Source organism: Corvus hawaiiensis, chromosome 2 (assembly GCF_020740725.1).
Source record: "Corvus hawaiiensis isolate bCorHaw1 chromosome 2, bCorHaw1.pri.cur, whole genome shotgun sequence".
NCBI classification, from domain to species: Eukaryota; Metazoa; Chordata; class Aves; order Passeriformes; family Corvidae; genus Corvus; species Corvus hawaiiensis.
Genome location: NC_063214.1, coordinates 65,199,332 through 65,216,686, shown reverse-complemented (window position 1 = coordinate 65,216,686; position 17,355 = coordinate 65,199,332). Strand labels below are relative to the sequence as shown.

The window sequence follows — 17,355 nt, the reverse complement described above, 5'->3', positions numbered from 1 at the left end:
ACAGGACCTTAATATCAGAAGATGGGGTCTAGCTTGTTTTTAATTTTTAGAGATACTGCATGGGAAATCAAAAAACTTCAGACTCGTAAATCCTACAACATTCTTAAAGTTTATCCACTCAAAATAGTATGTGAGGGTTTATATATCATTGACACTCCTAGCCTCCATATGTATTTTAAGACCTCAGTTGTTTGATCTAAAAAGCAATGTAATAATAGGACATGACTGGCTGTGCAGAGTTGCTGCATTCACATCTGTTGCTGGAATTGTAGCATACTGATGGTGGTGATGTTAAGGCTCTCTGTCAAGAGAAAGGTTTTCATGTTTTTGCTTCTTGGCACTTAAGACTTGCAAAGAACTGAAACGTGTATAACAGAGTAGGTCTCATTGATCCTTCTTTTTGAGTGCCATTTGCAATTTTTGTTTTGTCTTTGGATGTCATCACACTTGTGTTTTGGCAATGGAGCTTCTTGCTCTATGCCCAAAGCAGCTGTATAAGGTATTTTGTTGAAGGGGACAGGTCTCCTCCCCCAGGGCAGTGATTTGTTCCCACACACTGTTGTCTTGCGTGTTTTCCTAAAGCCCCCAACAGCATTTTCTCCTTTCTGTTCCCTTCCTCTGCTGCTAGCCCACGTATTCCCCTTTCTGCAGTGGGAGATGACTAAAGACCAATCCATGCAAGGAAACTTGTCTTTCCTGAACTCTCTTTCTGCAGTTGTGTCCTTACTGGAAGTGACATGCACCTGTTTTGTACTGGGAGAAGCTGTTTCTTTGAGGCACAGGTTCAGTACTTTGATATGGTAGTGCTGCAGATGATTTCAGATTAGTGCTGGAGCTACTGGGATGGGAAATTCCTTTCCTTGCCATTGAAAACTCTTTGTTCCTGGCATGCTCTTTTCATTCCTCGAGTTTGTTGTACTGCCTGAGTGCCTTCTGAGTCTAGAGAGAATAGTGCGCTGCACTCCAAGAGTACTTGGCTAACTTTTGGTGTACCTTGCCACATGAAAGTGTCATACTTTTTTGGAACAGTTGAAATGCCATGTAGCACCTGACTACTGTGTGCAACTAATCCTGTCTCAGGCCTCTTTCTAGGAGTGATACTGCAGTAACTTCTTTTGATAGTTCATACTTCTTGAACTTTAAGGAGATGGGTACTAAGATATTTTGCCTTGGGATACCCTCATTCACAACTGTTTTGGAGAGTACTGAACATTTTTTTATCATTGACCACAGCGTCAGGATTTCTCTTTCTGAGAAGTGCACAACTCCTTTCCAATAATCACAAAACACACCTCTTTGCATAGTAATACTTGCAGAAAAGGAAAGTTTTGAAAATAAATTTCCATGTTATGGGGTTGGTACTCAAGTGGAAATAAAAGCAGCATTGCTATCATGTTACTGTACCATAGGTTTTGCTGTTTTACATGTTCAAAACACACAAACTGGGTTTTTAAAGTGAGTTTTCTTTTCAAGGTTTTGTTTTTGTTGTTCACATTGCTCCCTTGTAATGTTTTAACTAGATTAATTAATGCTGACTTCATGCTGCATCTGCTCACAGACCAGTTGTTTTTCAGTTGAGCAATTAAGTTTCTGGAGGCACTGATGCCTCAAGATATTCCCTCTTTCTCAGTTAACTTGAACATTCTGAACTTAAGCAGCTTTTCCCATGCTGAAATACAGCTAATATAATCAGTTGCACAATTAGTACCAAATGCAGCTCTTATTTTATTTAAGCACTGGCAGATGTATCATATTCTTGTTATGTTGCAGAACTTTGGCATAACTATGAATAAGTGGTACTTGGCACTGAGGTAGTTTGTTGTACAGACATTCACAGTTTACTGGTTCTTTTGCGTAGGGTAGTGTTCCAGTGGGGAACTGAGTCTGAAATGGGATGACTGGTTACTCTGTGGATGTTGATGTGAGTCTCCACTGCTTGTGACACTGTTTTTGGACGGGTCACATGAGGCTTTCTGAAATGTCATTCTGGTGAATTCTTCTAGTCTGGCTGGGCTCTTGTCCCATGTGACCTTTGCACTTCACACATTGCTATTGAATATATTAAATTCCTTTCAAAATACCTTCTTACCATCTTAACTCTATGTCCTGTCCATATGACTGTCCTATATGACTGTGCATCAAAAGAAAGCAGTTTTACTGACAACTTATAAGTATTTTGGTTGCATCAGTTTTGTCAATTTTACAGCAGGAACTGCTGGGAGAAGTCACTGGAAATGACAGATTCTCCACACAGGATATTAATCCATATGCTTAGGCATACAAGTAGTGCTTATCAAGCAGTCTATGCACATCAGGAGCTGCCAGCAGAATTTCTGAGACTTTTTGAAATTTCCAACTCTCTTGTAACATTTAGTTAAATACTTTGTGATGAAGGCTGCTGGGGGTTTGTTTGGTCATTTTGTTTCTAGTCAGTCTGTTACCTCATCTATGCAGAGTCCAGCTGGAAAGATCCATGAAAGAAAACTGAAAATACTGAGTTTCTTTTTGTTTGTGGGAACATTTATTGTTAAGGATTTTTTAAAATTTTCTTGGGGTTTCCTTGATCTGTCTTTCAGATTCTCACCTCAACCCTCATCCCTTGCTGTACATCTCATCTACTTTTTTTTGTGGAACAGAGTTATTGGAAGTTTCCCTCATACTTAAGCGTAGGGATCTCCATCAATTCAGAGGCATGTTCGGAATTATATCCATGTACTACTACATGTGATGTTTCAAAACACAGCATGAGATGCTATATTTTTGGGATGATTCCTGACAACAGGTGTTTTTTTGTTTGGTTTTTTTTGGGTTTTTTTTGGTGTCTGGATCTGTTATCAAGTCCAAGGAAATATAGTTGGAGTGGAGACTTCTGTAGCCCCCAGCGTTCCATTGTCACAGAGTCATACAATAGAAAGAGGCTGGAAGAGACCTCTGGAGATAGTCTCATCCAACTTCTTATCTATTCCATTTTTCGTATCTGTGATAGAGGAGACTATATAGTCTGCCTGAGCAACTTGTTCCTGTACTTGACCAGCCTCATGCTTAAAAAAACAGAGGGAGGAGGGGGAAACTTTGTGTTTGTCTTATGTTCAACCAATTTCCTATATTTCAGTTTGTGCTTCTTGTCCTTTCACTGACAGGGTTCCCCTGAGCCTTCTCTTCCTGGGGCTAAACAATCTCAGTTCTACTAGCCTCTTCGTGTGCTACAGATTCTCTTGTAATTGTGTCTACAGCCCTTTCTGGACTCATTCCAGTATGTCCATGTCTCTCATGCTGGGAAGTAAGGAACTGGACAGAATTCTCCAGATGTCTCACCACTGCTGAGCTGAGGGGAAGGGTTATCTCCCTCGGCCAGACGGTGATGTGCTTACCTGTGATCAACTTGTCGTCCATCACAACCCCTATTTTCCTACAAGCCTACATCCCAGCTGGTAGCCCCAACACATGTTGGTGTGATGCCTTTTCCTGGTCTTAAAATCAAGAGTCAAACATGGTTAGAAGGGAAAAAGAGATTTTACCTCGGTATTTATTTTAAGGATCCTTAGGTGCACTATGTCCAGGTCGAATGCACCTCAATGCACACGCAGTGCACACCCCCAAAAGATCTGGTGTAACATTATAGGTCTTACTAATTAGCATATCTATCAAAGATTCCCCAGTGAGAGGCTCAAGTGAGCCCCCCTCCCCAAGGAACCCTCCCCTGGATGGTTCTATCTTCATTTACAGAATGTGTTCTGGAGAGGACCTTGGGGTCTGAGGCCCACTGATCCCTACCTACGAAGCTTCTAAAATATTTAGTCTCCTAGCTTAAGAAACAAGGCCAAGAATGTAGGCAAAAAGCATTAGGAATACAGAAGCTGTAAAAAGGTATAAAAGGGGTATAGAAGAAAAGGCAAAAAATCATCATGGCATCAGTGCATGGGATTATTCCTTCTCAGGTTCAAGATTTACAGTTTTCTGTTGCGGAACTTCCTGAAATTGCTCTGCCTGTTTTTCCTGTCTGTTGGTGTCCCTCTGAATGGCAGGTCAGCAGCCTGGTCTGTCAACCATGCTTCCCAGCTTTTAACTTCACTTCTTTGCTAGAAGCTATTTAATCATCTTCTAATTCACAGAAGAAAAGATAATTTCTCAATATTTCCTGAGGATCTAACAAAGGGAGAAAACATCATCTGCATGAAGCTATCTATAATAATATAATGAGACTACCTCACTATTAGTAGTGAAAAATTTCAAGTTGTTATTGCATTTTAAGTCTAATTCTCTTCAATTCCTGACTTAAGCCACTAGTTAATCAAGAATTATTTATTAAATCTCTTTCTGCAACATGACAATTGTGCTTCTGTTTTCGAAAAAAGGAGTCTTGCAATGAAATAACTCAAATCTAAGTTTTATACACCATTGTATGCCTGCTCTTTTGTGTTTAGATATGTCTTGTAGAAAATATATCTGTCCTTCGTGTGAAATGGGTATTAAGTGGACAAGACGTCTTATTTTTTAATGTCTACATGAACGTCTACTTCTGCAAGAGCAGAAGTTACTGCAGTTACGCACTGAGTGTTCTGGTGTGCTGCTTCTTTGCTTTGTATTCTTGTGTGACTGCAGTCACCCTTCTGAACCTGTGATCTCTTCAGAGGATCTCAGAACTGGGTTTTTCTTCTGTTGAGTATTGAATATTAAGATATTTGCAATGCATAAACAAAATCTATTCAATACAAAAATTTTATTTCACTGAGCATACGTGATAAATTTGTACAATTGATGCCTGCTGCTTTGTCTACTGATTATAAATGTGTTCATAAAATGACCAAATTTAGTCAGGATTTGGCAAATAGTAGATAGGCATCAGTTACAGGTTTACAGGTCTACATTATATGTTTTTCAAGGAACAGAAACGGTTAGCCATTAATAATCTATTTAAATTCTATATGCACCAAATGAAAAACAAATGTATTTTCTGTGTTTCAGGGAAGTCTCAAGAACAGTAGGAAGATTTCTCCCCAAGAATTTATTCAGGATTTAAAATCTGGGTCAACGGATGAAAGACTAGTCACTTGCTTAGAATCTCTCCGTGTGTCCTTGACTAGTAATCCTGTCAGGTAACATCATTAACACATATTGAAGAGATTAATCATATTCTAATTTCTTAATGGATTAAAATTAATGGATATGTAGATGTACATGTTTCAAGGTTTTCCAGTTAATGAGTGTATGCATTAGTGAATGATTGCAACTTCTTTTTTATCATGGATTATGTATCCTCTGTAGGTCTATTATTTTTAATAGAGTTGGCTGGTCTATGCAAGGTAATATTAAGAGAAGGTAAATTAAATATGGTGCAGAAGCAGTTCCCTTTGTTATCTGGTGCTAAGTAGTCATTTTTTTTGCATTTGTATTTTTGAAATATTTCTCTTTGGTCTTCTAACTTATTTTTGTCGGGGTGATAAATAACAGGAGTTAGGCACCTTGGTGTAAGTTTGTTCACCAGAAAAGATTTATATTTTTAATTGACTCCTTCTGTCCAGTGTACTTTAAGCTTTCTTTCTTCCTGCCTTCTGGTATTTTTTTCTGTATGTGTAGGGTTTATCTACAGAAGAAAGCACAACCTTTGTTTACCTGTGTTTTATTGAAGAAAGGTTAACTCTTCAGCAATCACTGATCAGTCTTAATTTTGATTTGTTCTGTGCAGCTTGGTTTGTGAATGCTGACTTTATTTTATGAAATTGTATTTTTTCCTGTTCTAGTCTATTTGCATCCTTTTGTTTTAGAGTCTAGAGTTACCATTTAAGACAATGATTGAACACATGATTTGGGGAGACTCTTTGGGTTGTAGTTGAAAATAATGCAAATGAAATGTTGGGACATGATTAGAAAAGGATTGCACATCTTTTTTTTCTCTGTGTGTCTTGGCAGAGTTGCTGATGTCGGTCTTCTCTGTGGGTATTTGCTTCTTTCCTTCTATTAATTTGTTTCTGAATTGGATTGTCTTTTCTTATTTAGAATATGTCATGGTTCATATGGGAGGAAACATGCTTTACAGTAGCCTGACTTATTCTGATGAAGGGTTTTATGGAAGATATAATTCCTCCCTGAATGGGAAACTACTTTTAGATTAAAAAATTGCTTCCCCTTCTTAAAAAAGACCCCAACAACCCACAGTCTGAACTTTGCTTGTTGGTATATGCTTGGAGAGAGAAATACAACATCTATGAAATGTGACATTCTGTTTAGAGCACTCTATTCTCTCTGTTCTTGATATGAGTGGATAGTTTCATCTTTTTGTATGTCATTCCCTTTGCTGCTTCTTTCCTACACATCGAGAGAGAAGTTAACTTTCCCTTCCCCAAAAAACCAAAACAAACCAAGGCCTGTGATCCTGGTGAGGTGCTAGTTAATGGATGTGTGGCCTACGAATATGTCTGAATTTGAGAGCCTAGAATTGGAAATAGAGTGACTATGGCTTACAAAAACACCAGAGAAGAGGTATTTGAATAGACAGCTGTTTAATAAACAATCTCTACTACTTGTCCATGAATGTGTTTTAGTTTACAAATCAAAAGAAAGATCACAACCATTAGAACATACGTGTTCTGAAACAGTCTTCTGGTGTATTTAGTGATGCTGAAAAAGTAATGTTTGCATAGACCTCACTAGACTTAAAGAGAGCATTTTAAAATAGCCTTATTAAAACCCGTAAGTTCTTATGTACGGTTTATATGTAAAAGCAAAAGTGGAACAGCAACACACTGTTTTTCATACTAAATGTTTGTGGAGTAAACATTTTGAAAACATATTTCTAACATGTAGCAACAGTTGATGTTTGTTGGATGCAGATATTGATGACCTTGATTTTCCTGCCAGTAGCCAGATCTTTGAGTAAGAACTTGATTTGACACAAAAATGCTGACCTCTGGTCCAGCTGCTATAAATCTACGATTATTTAGACTTCAGCTTTATGTGATATGGACAATGAGAAATAATGGATGAAACTTCGGGATTTTATTTTGTGCATATATATTAAGAAAGGATGAAGGTATTAATATTGAATTTAACCTGTCATTGTGTATTTTGTGGGCTGTGATATTTTTGACAATATATAATTTAGGGTTGGGTTTTTTTCTGATTTTTCAGTTCCTGTACTTTAATCAACTTAACTGTTAAATCTTGTTGACATTTCAGTTTCTAATTCAAGAAGTGGTTCTACAACGTTGTTTTCAATTAGTTTTTATTGCAAAATATATTGTTAGTTCACAGAGAAGATCTGAATCAAATGACGCTGAGTAGTTTGATCCCTGGTACTTAGAAACAGGTGTTGAAATCTATGGCTTACTGCAAAAAGCTGTGTTTATTTCCCATTGCTATAAAAAGAAAGCCTCAAAAAGGACAGTCTTGGTGACTAATCTTCAGGTAAATAATTTAGGTGTTTCGACCTCACAGTTGCCAGCACAGTTCATCAAAAGTGGTCAAGTGATCTAGCTGTACATAGCGTTACAGGTAACTAGTTATCTGCAACTATTTCTTCTCCTTTTGTATAATAGTTGCAAGAGATTGAATTTCATTAAGAGGACATTTTTAATACATTGAAAACAGAGGCACTGATAACTTAGTATTTTGTCAGAATGACAAAAAAGTGAGTGTTTTCTTTGGGTAGTGTAAGTAGATTTTGTTCTCATAGAAGCAGAGGTAAGGGCAGTAAGAATACATCACTATTTTAGTTAATCATCCCCAGCTGTTGGATGTACAGCAAAGTGGCTGCTCATAATTCTGCTAATACAAAATGTTCAAAGAAATGAATCTTGTAGGATTATCTTTAGGACAGATATGGCCAGATCTGCCAAAAATAGTTGCCAGTTATTTGCCTAATCTGTTTCAGAATAAAATACCCATCCAAGAAAGAGAAAATCTATTTTCATAATATATTTATTTTTAGAAGAAAAAAAATGAAGTATCCAGTTTTCTATTACTATAATTATAAGTGCTGCTGCCGGTGTTCCTTCACTTGTATTTGATATCAAGGGGTTTTGAGCAATACTAAACAGGACCGTGAAGCAGCTGTCTCATGTAGAAACAACCGGCCAAGGGTTTAACCTTACCAGAAGATGCCTTTGGTAGTAGCGGAAATTTAAAATTTTTGTTGTGTTCTCTTGGAGATATTTTGAGTTTAAAACCATCCAGTTATGTCTGCTTTTATTTTTGGTGACAATTTTCTTTCACTGTGATTAGTCTTCTAAATGTCAATTTTTTTAAATGTCTTTTTTCTTTCTCTCTAGCTGGGTTGAAAACTTTGGCCGAGAAGGTCTGGGACTGCTGTTGGACGTTTTGGAACGATTGGTTGAGACAAAAAAGTAAGGCTTTAATATAAAAATGTTAGCTTTTCTTAATATTTAAAGAGCATTTATTTACACTAAATTTTTGATTTATTCAGTCAGGACAGAGTTGTGAAGAGGAGTCAGCATAAAGTTATACAATGTTTGAGAGCCTTCATGAATAATAAGGTATGGGATTTTATTTAATCTTGGTATCTAAATTACTACAGTTTGATTAGATAAGATACATGATAGGTATAAGTCTGTGCAATTTGGTGAAGTGGTGGGTTGGTCAGTTGTGGTTTGAAGTTCTTTCTCTCTGCCAGAAGTCTGCCACTTCCTCTCTGCAGAAATATTCCAAGAAAATAATGTGAAATTTTGATGCTGATATATGCCCTTCTTACAGAATAAGTGACCTATTTGGAACTTCTCTCTCATTTAATTTTTTTAATTAAGTATTTCACAGACTTAAATGTCATTTGAAATACTTACTTGAGGGAACCATCATTGTCATTTCTAGATATTTGATAGTCATTTGGATTCTCTCCCTTACAAATGTTCTTCTGTTTAGTATGGGTTGGAAAGAATTTTGGGAGAAGACAGGAGCCTCTTGTTGCTGACCAAAGCAATTGATCCCAAGCAAAGTAACATGATGACGGATATAGTTAAACTCCTATCTGCAATGTGCATTGTTGGAGAGGAAAACATGTAAGTACTGGATTCAAGCAAGAAATAGTAAGGTAACTTTACAGTATCCCAAATTATAGTTATATCTGAATGAAATGATAAAATTTTCAATTTAGGTTTGAAAGTAGTATCTGTATTGTCAGTTTTCAGAATACCTTTGTGATTTTTTAATTAAAAATATAAATAAACTCATTGATATATGGTCATATTAATGAATTTTCTTTTTGACGTGTGGATGTACTGATTAGATGGAAATAGTTGTGCAGCAATTCTTTTGCTTAATATTTATTAGCATAATTCTCTTAACCCTTGTAATCCAGTAAGTCATTCTTTGGTTACAAGAATATGTAAAGGAAACAGGTATTGCTTACAAGAAATTGTTTACAAGAAATTAAGGCAGGTGAATAATTTGGCAACATGGCTTTTCAGATAGCAAATGAACAAGTTTAAATATCTCTGCTGAGTGAAATGATTCTCTTTTCTCACAGCCTTGAAAAAATTTTGGAAGCTGTAACAGCAGCAGCAGAGGAAAGGAATGTTGATAGATTCTCTCCTATTGTAGAAGGTCTTCAGGATAACTCAGTCCAGCTGCAAGTACGTACTTTTTTTTTTATTTTAACAAACCACTGCAACAAATAAAAATAAAATTGCGTATTTTTCTGGACTGAACAAGTCATTACAATAAAAAGGAGTAGGGATACTGTTTCAAATTGGGGTCAAATCTTGGAATGTTGTTTATAATTTTGTCTTTTAAAATGTGCCATGGGAAGATTCAGTCCTGGAAACACAGGGGTGTTGCAGGTTAATTTGTTGATTTCTATTCACTCAGATCTTACCTTTGCAAGTTAAAAGACAGTATAAATTTAAAATAAAGGATAAATCATATGTTTGGGTGCAAGAAGATCATCTCACTTCTGGCAATATTTATTGAAACTGAAGATTAATAATAGAAGATTAATAAAAAAGCAAGCTTTTAGGCAACTGTGTTTTATAAGTAATGTATTAAATCATTGGGAGGTCTATCTCTCATGCTCAGTTTATGATATAATAAAATTGCACTCAAAGTCTGAGGAAGGAAAACTCACCTTATTTTCAATTTTCTTCAGTTGGATGTAGAGTTTACTGCAGGAAGGCACAAAGTATTACACTGCATTTGAATGATCATTATAAATCGTTAGTCTGAGAGTGTGGATGTGAACTCATTGATATTCATGTAATCTAGCTGAACTGGAAGCTGTTCATGATTATAACTCTTTGTGACTATTACAAAAATAGTAGAAGATTAATCTAAAGATTGAAAGAAATGTTTGTGGTACTCAGCTTTTATATTAAATAAAAGTTCATGTCTGACAATAGAAGTTGCTGTTTGTTTCATCTGTCTCACAGAAAAGCTAACCATAAAGGAATATTTGGAGGTGGAGAATTGTTTGTAGTTTGGTTTTGCCAGTACCAATGGAATTCTCTTGTGAAAAATTGTCCCTTCTTCGTTACCCCTTCTCTCATCTAATCATAGACCTGTATGGGTTGGGTAAAAGACCATGTGCTTCCAACCCGGCTACCAGGTTGCTCAAGGCCTAGTCCAACTTCACCTTGAACACTTCCAGGGGTGGGACATCCACAATTTCCCTGGGCTATCCATACATTTTATGGAATTTCAAAAAATTTCTGAGATACCAAATTTTCTCTGGGATATTAAAAAAAAATTATAAAATATTTTGATTTAGAAGGGAGAAATGCTGTAGCTCACGAAAATTCTTTTCCAGTTCCAGGATGTTGTATCTAAGTCTGTAGAATGTATAAGGGTTTGAGGACTACCAGCTTGAAATTAGGAGGATGTTGTTTTGAGTGTTAGGCCTTCAGATGTGATGCTGAATTTTCAGGGCTTGTGTATATTTGCATCTGTGTAGATTTAATAAAGAAAAAATCTGTAGCTTCCTTTTCTTTATAGTTGAAAATGCATGTGAAACTCCCCTAAAAGCAGCCCATTAGTTTATTTGAAGCATCAGGCAAATTAAGTTAGTCCTTTGTACCTCTCCTTTACCCATGATGGGTACCCACTTTTTCAAGGGGTGCTCAGCTCCATTAGCAAGATACCACTGGTGAGGTAGCCAAATCAGTCAGATTTGGCTTCAGGTAACTTCAGCTGAGTTACCTGTGCAGTAGCAACTTTTTTTTTTCTGGGACTGCTCTTCAGATACTAAAAAAGTTTGTTCCTACCAGTTATGCCTTCTCTCAATTGGGCTATACGTCCATCTGGTATTTTGTTATACTCTGATATAGAAGATAGAAGCATTGTTAAAAATGAGAATTTGTGTAAATGTTACAGTTGCAATACTTCTGCTAAAATACTTCTGCTAAATATGTTCATTTAGCTTTGCTGAGAGTGTTAGCCTGAAGTTCCTGCAAATAGGTAATGTTTTGCTGTTTCATTTGCTGTATCTTGTGTAGACATGGAAACTCATGAAAAGTTCTTTTTTGGGTTTTTTTTTTTTAGTTAAACTTTCATTAGAGTATGTTCCTTCTGCTAAAAGGCTTTTTGATATTTACTTTTTCAGACTTCATAAATGCTTGCTAGATTTCTTTTTTTTAAGACCAGAAAAATCAAGGTTCCTCATGTGAATCAGCTGTAAACTTTTCTAACAATGACATTGACCTGGTGGTTAATTTGACAGTGTTTTAATGAGGCAGAAGTTTACAGTTGTCAGTTACTTGGCATACTTGCCTTGATTGTCTGCTTGATGTATGTATGCTTGCTTTGTGGCAGTTCAATTTGACACTAACAACTGACCTTTTCAATTTTGGATTGACTTAACATTTCTGTTACTGGAAGACTGAATACATAAAAGGCCTCAGTAGGGCAATTTTTGTATTTGTAGTGAAGGCCATGTCTATTTTTTGCATTTGTTGAAAGCAAAAGATATTCTCCCTTTATCTTTCATAAAATCCAAAATTATGGAAAGCATACTTAACTAATTTCATGATTCAAGACAAGATTAGTGATCTTATTCTGAGAATATAACTACAGCCTGGAGTAATATTGAGTTTCTGGTTTTGTAAAGTAAATGTAGTTTAACATCTTAAGTCTAAAATGAATACAAGGCAATCTGGTACCTTGTATATTTATGATGACAACTGAAAAGTCTAATACTTCGCTTGTTCAAGTCATGGAAGCAGGAAATACAGCTTTTTGGGCACAACCCATTTTGATATGTAAGAAAGTGATGAAAACAACAACTTGTTTGTTGCCTACTTCTCATTCTTCTAATAGAATCGAACGAGTGCTTGTGCTCTCTAATCATCGTCTTTCACCACTGCTTCTCAAGCAGGTGGTTTAACTAAGGAAGAGTGCTATTCTTCCATGCAGATCTAGTTGCAGATGCCAGCTCCTTCTAATTTTGCAGTTAGGACTGAGAAGAGGTACGATGGTGAAGCAAAGGTGCAATTTTTCCTTTCCTGGTTAAGTTCCTGAAAAATGAACACTGCTTATCCCTGTGGAAATATGCAGGTTCATGGGTATCCTAGGAGAAACATTTTTGTGACAAAGTAAAAGATCTTAGGTAGCCTTATCCTCCCAGTATTTTCAGTTGTCAGGGAATACCATTTAATCTTTCTTTTTCATTTAGTAATATGAGGATGTGAGATTGCTGTGACACTTTGGTTTGCTGAATAACTTGATGATTCTTGGTTGCTCTGTGCTAATGAGGTCCTTTCCATAACTGCTTATGTAATAGGGTCAATCAGAACAAAGCTTACCTTACCTAAATGTCAAGACTGAATGAACTAATTTCAAATTTTTGTCATCTTGTGTGATTTAAGTATTTTACTAACTGCTAGGTACTGAATTAGTTTCACTTGGAGCATGTTTTAAATGTTTGTGATCCACTATCAGATTCTTGCTGTTGCCTTTATCATTAGTCCTTTAAAAAGTTTTTAAACTTAGAAAAAAGATTTTGTGATCCAATTTACTCAAATCTAGATGTGTAAGCAATGCCTTGCTTAGACTTGTGTTTCCTTCCTCTTGTATAAATTTTTTTCATTCTCCTTTTTGTAGACTTGTGTTTGGGACTTTCACTGTTACTTTGTATTCCTACACAAATAAATAGTTTGCTAATATTATCCAATGAATCTTTGTCTTGTTTGTTCCGGGAAGGCTAAAGTATGTTCTTGTTATGAACTGCAATTGAATTCCCACTTGATTAAATTTGATTAGAAGTACTTTGAATAGCAGTACTTCTTACTGATGAATTTCTTGCTTTTCATTGTCATATCTGGCTCTGTTGCATTTGAATAGCGCATGTGCACATGCACTGTGTTGATTTGGCAAATTAAAAGAAAATAACCTTTTTTTTGGAAACAATTACATCTGTAGATATCCTTTCATTGAAATTGCCCTGCCTATCTCAAAGATAAATCCTGATCAAGAGCAAACTAGAGTTTTTCATAGTAGTACATTTTCAATCTCTGACTGACTCTTCACTGATAGTTTAAATAATCTGCAATAAATGCTGTTTCCTTGCTTAACAGTCCATTCACATAGAGTTTTGCAGGAAAACATACTGTGTTTTAAACTGCTGATAACAATGACAAAGGTTCCAATTTATATATAATCAAACAACGTGGAGTTTGACTTATTTTGAAATGTAAATGTAACCTTGTAGTGTACTGTACTTTAGTACTGACTGTATGGTAGTGTTGTCCAGTGAAGTCTACAGTCATTGAAATGCCTCACTGATGTAACAGGAGAACAGATGTTGGTGGCAGCTGTCAATGCACTGAATTACTGGTTTTGAATGGCACACTAATTGAATCCAGAAAATGCAATTGAGTGAAAGATTTACTACCCCAGAGAGATGAATTGGAGATGGCATAACTTTTTTCAACTAAATCAGATCAAAATTAGGGGAAGTAAAAATTTTCATCTTGGCTGCTGAAGGGGAAGACAAATACTCATAAAGTGGACCCATACCAAAACAAATACAAAAAGCTTTACGAATAAAGCCCATACTTAGAAAATAAGACAATATATTCTGTAAGGTTTAATTGCACTAAATTTAACTGGTTTGGTTGCCTGCGTTTTCTACCACTTGTTGCATCCAAATTCTTCTGTTGTGACATTGTAACGTGCAGTTTGTAGGCCTAAAGAATACACCAAGGTTTTAATTTTACTCTAAGTGAAGTCTTAGTGGTCTAATAAAATTGCTCTTGGTAGTGCTAGCTCCTCTCCACTCCCATTCCATGCCTATTCCTTTCTATGCTGCATTTTATTTATGGTCATATTCTATCCACTAGTTACAGAAATGTACGTAATGGTAAACTTTATGCCAGAGACTTGTACAAGGCTAAGAAAGATGTACAGCTAGTGGGGTGATAGTGATTCTGTTACTAGACAAATCTTGCTGCAACTGAATAAGGCAAAGCTGAGCTGCAGACAGGCAAGCCAAGTCTCGATAAAGCCTGAAAGGTCTGGAACCATCTGGTATTAGCTTCATACAAAACTTGTAGCCTGTTAATAGCAAAAATAAGTGGGCTGCAAGGCCACGTGTCCTGAACAAGATTGTACAGGACTACAGACAAATATTCAATATGAGGAGCTTTTTCTGTGTCCAAAAGTACTTGGTTGTGCAGCAGTACCTCTTTTCTCTGTTGGGTGCTGTTGAGACAATTCCTGGAAGATTTTATTCAGTCTACTTTTGGGAAGTGGACAGGGCACCTTAGGTGGTTTCAAAATTTTTGTTATTGTTGTGTCGGTGTTTAGATTTAAGAGAATTATATTATTTGTATTTATCTTTTGGTAGTTGTAGTTTCCTTTTCTGGGGTTAACACCCTTCCTTGTAACCTAGTGTAGAGTGATGCTTTGGCAGTCACATATTAGAGTAACTCTTAGGAAGAAGTACTTGAGCAGAAACAAGCTTCAAGAGTAATACAGAGGTTTCGTTTGAATTTGAAGAAAATAATTGGTAAGTTAACAAAGTCCTATTTTCCCTTAAGTTTCTAAAATACTGTAGACATACATACAGAAGTAAATTGTATAAAATGAAGGAAATAACACATTTCAGGGAGGAGAAGTATCCTAAGAATTGTTCTGACAGGCACTACAAAGATGAAGAATCCACTGTGACAGTTAAAGGCTCAACTTGTTATCAATTTAGCAGTTTTATAAGAAGAGCAGAATAACCAAGGGTTGTTTCTTATTTATAACTTTTAAGAAGCCTGAAATTGGAAAGATCTTTTTCAAGGAAACATACTTTATTTAAGGCAATGTAATGGTATTGTTAGCTATATTCCTACTTAACTGAGTTCTTTTAAAACCGAGTGCTACTAATGTAATGCCAATACTTTTCTGAAAGAAACACCATAGGTATATTCGTCTTTGATACATGAGGTTATTTATTTTTACTCATCAGGTGATGATCTAATTGCGCTCACTGTAAAGAATATGGAGGAAGGACTGGAACAGGCTTTCATTGCCTTGCCGTGTCTGTTAAACACTTTCTTAAAGAAGAATACAAAGGCAGACTTACACTGAGACAGGGGGAAGGTGTAAGAAACACTTAACAGACTTTAGTACAACCACATAATTTTTGAGCCATAAAAACTTTTTAAAAACAAATTTAATATTATTTAATACTGGTAGAACTTTTGATTTAATCTACTTAGTATGCTGTGTTCTACATTTTTCTAAATTGTTTTGACATTTTGCAAACTGGTTTAAATTTTTGAAGTCCAGACTTAGGCTGGAGCATTCTTGCCTGCTCCTTGGGCCTTGCAAACACCTTTTATTGATTCATGAAATAGGACTTTGCTTTATAAAGTCATTTATATATACTGTCCATTTATTCATGTTACATTTTTTATATTACTCATTTTGTTCTCAACTATACAAAATACATTTGTACTGTAGAAAAAGTCAAGCTTGCTGATCTGTAGTTGTCCAGATCTTCCAGAAAATGGCCTTTTAATTGTCAATATAATTTCTGCCATCTTCATTTTCTTCAGTGTCAAGATACATTTCAGTATAAACTTGGATGTAATAGCAAGTAAAGTTATTTTGTCCTCAATTTTTTAAAAAACTTTGAATGTTTGAAGAATCAATGTTCTTTTGTTACTTCTCATGTTAGCTTCGTTCTCTGAGTTCTTCTCCCACCCTTGAGCTGTTTCATCTCTGTTCTACTTTGTGATCTCCTTTCACACACCAGTAGAACACTTGACAAAGTGTTGCTGTTTGTGTTGCTTTGTTTTCTTTGGGCACTCCTTTCCACCATGGTCTTTAACTGACCCTACAGATTCTGTTGTTGTGTTCTCTCTTTTGTTACCTTTGAGGAGTTAGATCTGTTAATCATAGATGCTTTTTGCAAATAGTCTGTCAAAGTTGTTATCTCGCTCTCTGTTTCTGTTAATACGTTTTCACATTTGATCAGTTAGTTTTGATTCCCCCTCCCCCTCCACTTGTGTTGTTTTATTTTGTTTAGATGATGTAACTTGATCATTGTCTGGAGTAAGTTACAGAAGTCTATCTTAACACTTACGCAGTTGATTTAAATAATCACTTTGAATCCTGTGTGCAGTTTCGGGCAGCACAATACAAGAAGGACATCAGACTGTTAGAGTGTGTCCAAAGGGGGGCAACGAGGATGGTGAAGGCCCTTTAGAGGAAGCCATATGAGGAGCAACTGAGGTCACTTGGTCTGTTCAGCCTGGAGAAGAGGAGACTGACAGGAAACCTCATTGCAGTTACAGCTTCCTCGTGAGGGGAAGAGGAGGGGCAGACACTCTTCTCTGTGGTGACCAGTGATGGGACCCGAGGGAATGGCCTGAAGCTGTGTCGGGGGATATTTAAGTTAGATATTAGGACTGGGTATCAATTTTTCACTCAGAGGGTGGTTGGGCACTGGAGCGGCTCCCCAGGGAAGTGGTCACAGCACCAAGCCTGTCTGAGTTCAAGAAGCATTTGGACAATGCTCTCAGGCACAAGGTGGGATTTTTGGGACTTCCCTGTGCAGGGCTGGGAGTTAGACTTGATGATCCTTTTGAATCCCTTCCCACTAAGGGCATTCTATGATTTTATGAATTTAATTTACTGTGCTTTTCCTTATTTATGTCAATAAAAAATGATAGTTTTCTATTTTATTCTTATGCAAATCTAGATATTTGCATGTACTGAATTTCATAGAAGTTCTGAGGGAATAGAAATTAATTTCAGCTCTTCCTTCAAGTAAGAAAAAGGAGCAAAGCTTGTTCCTTCCTTCTATTACTGTTTTAAAGTTATTGTTGATGCAAGGTATGTAGTATGACAGAGTAATATAAGAATAGATGCCGTTGTGGCAGCTTTTATCCAGGACAGGTGTTGGATGGATTAGTACAGTGG

General features: G+C 36.3%; 1 protein-coding gene across 4 annotated transcripts in view; it reads left to right on the top strand.

The window, feature by feature from the left end:
• DIAPH3 (diaphanous related formin 3) overlaps positions 1 to 17,355 on the top strand; it is a 210,119-nt gene that overhangs the window by 26,410 nt on the left and 166,354 nt on the right. For all 4 annotated transcript variants that reach the window (XM_048295463.1, XM_048295462.1, XM_048295461.1 and 1 more), the window contains 5 exons: positions 4,966 to 5,096; positions 8,268 to 8,342; positions 8,423 to 8,492; positions 8,875 to 9,011; positions 9,479 to 9,584. In XM_048295463.1, the coding sequence (XP_048151420.1) occupies positions 4,966 to 5,096; positions 8,268 to 8,342; positions 8,423 to 8,492; positions 8,875 to 9,011; positions 9,479 to 9,584 (519 nt within the window). The remainder of the gene's footprint in view (positions 1 to 4,965; positions 5,097 to 8,267; positions 8,343 to 8,422; positions 8,493 to 8,874; positions 9,012 to 9,478; positions 9,585 to 17,355) is intronic.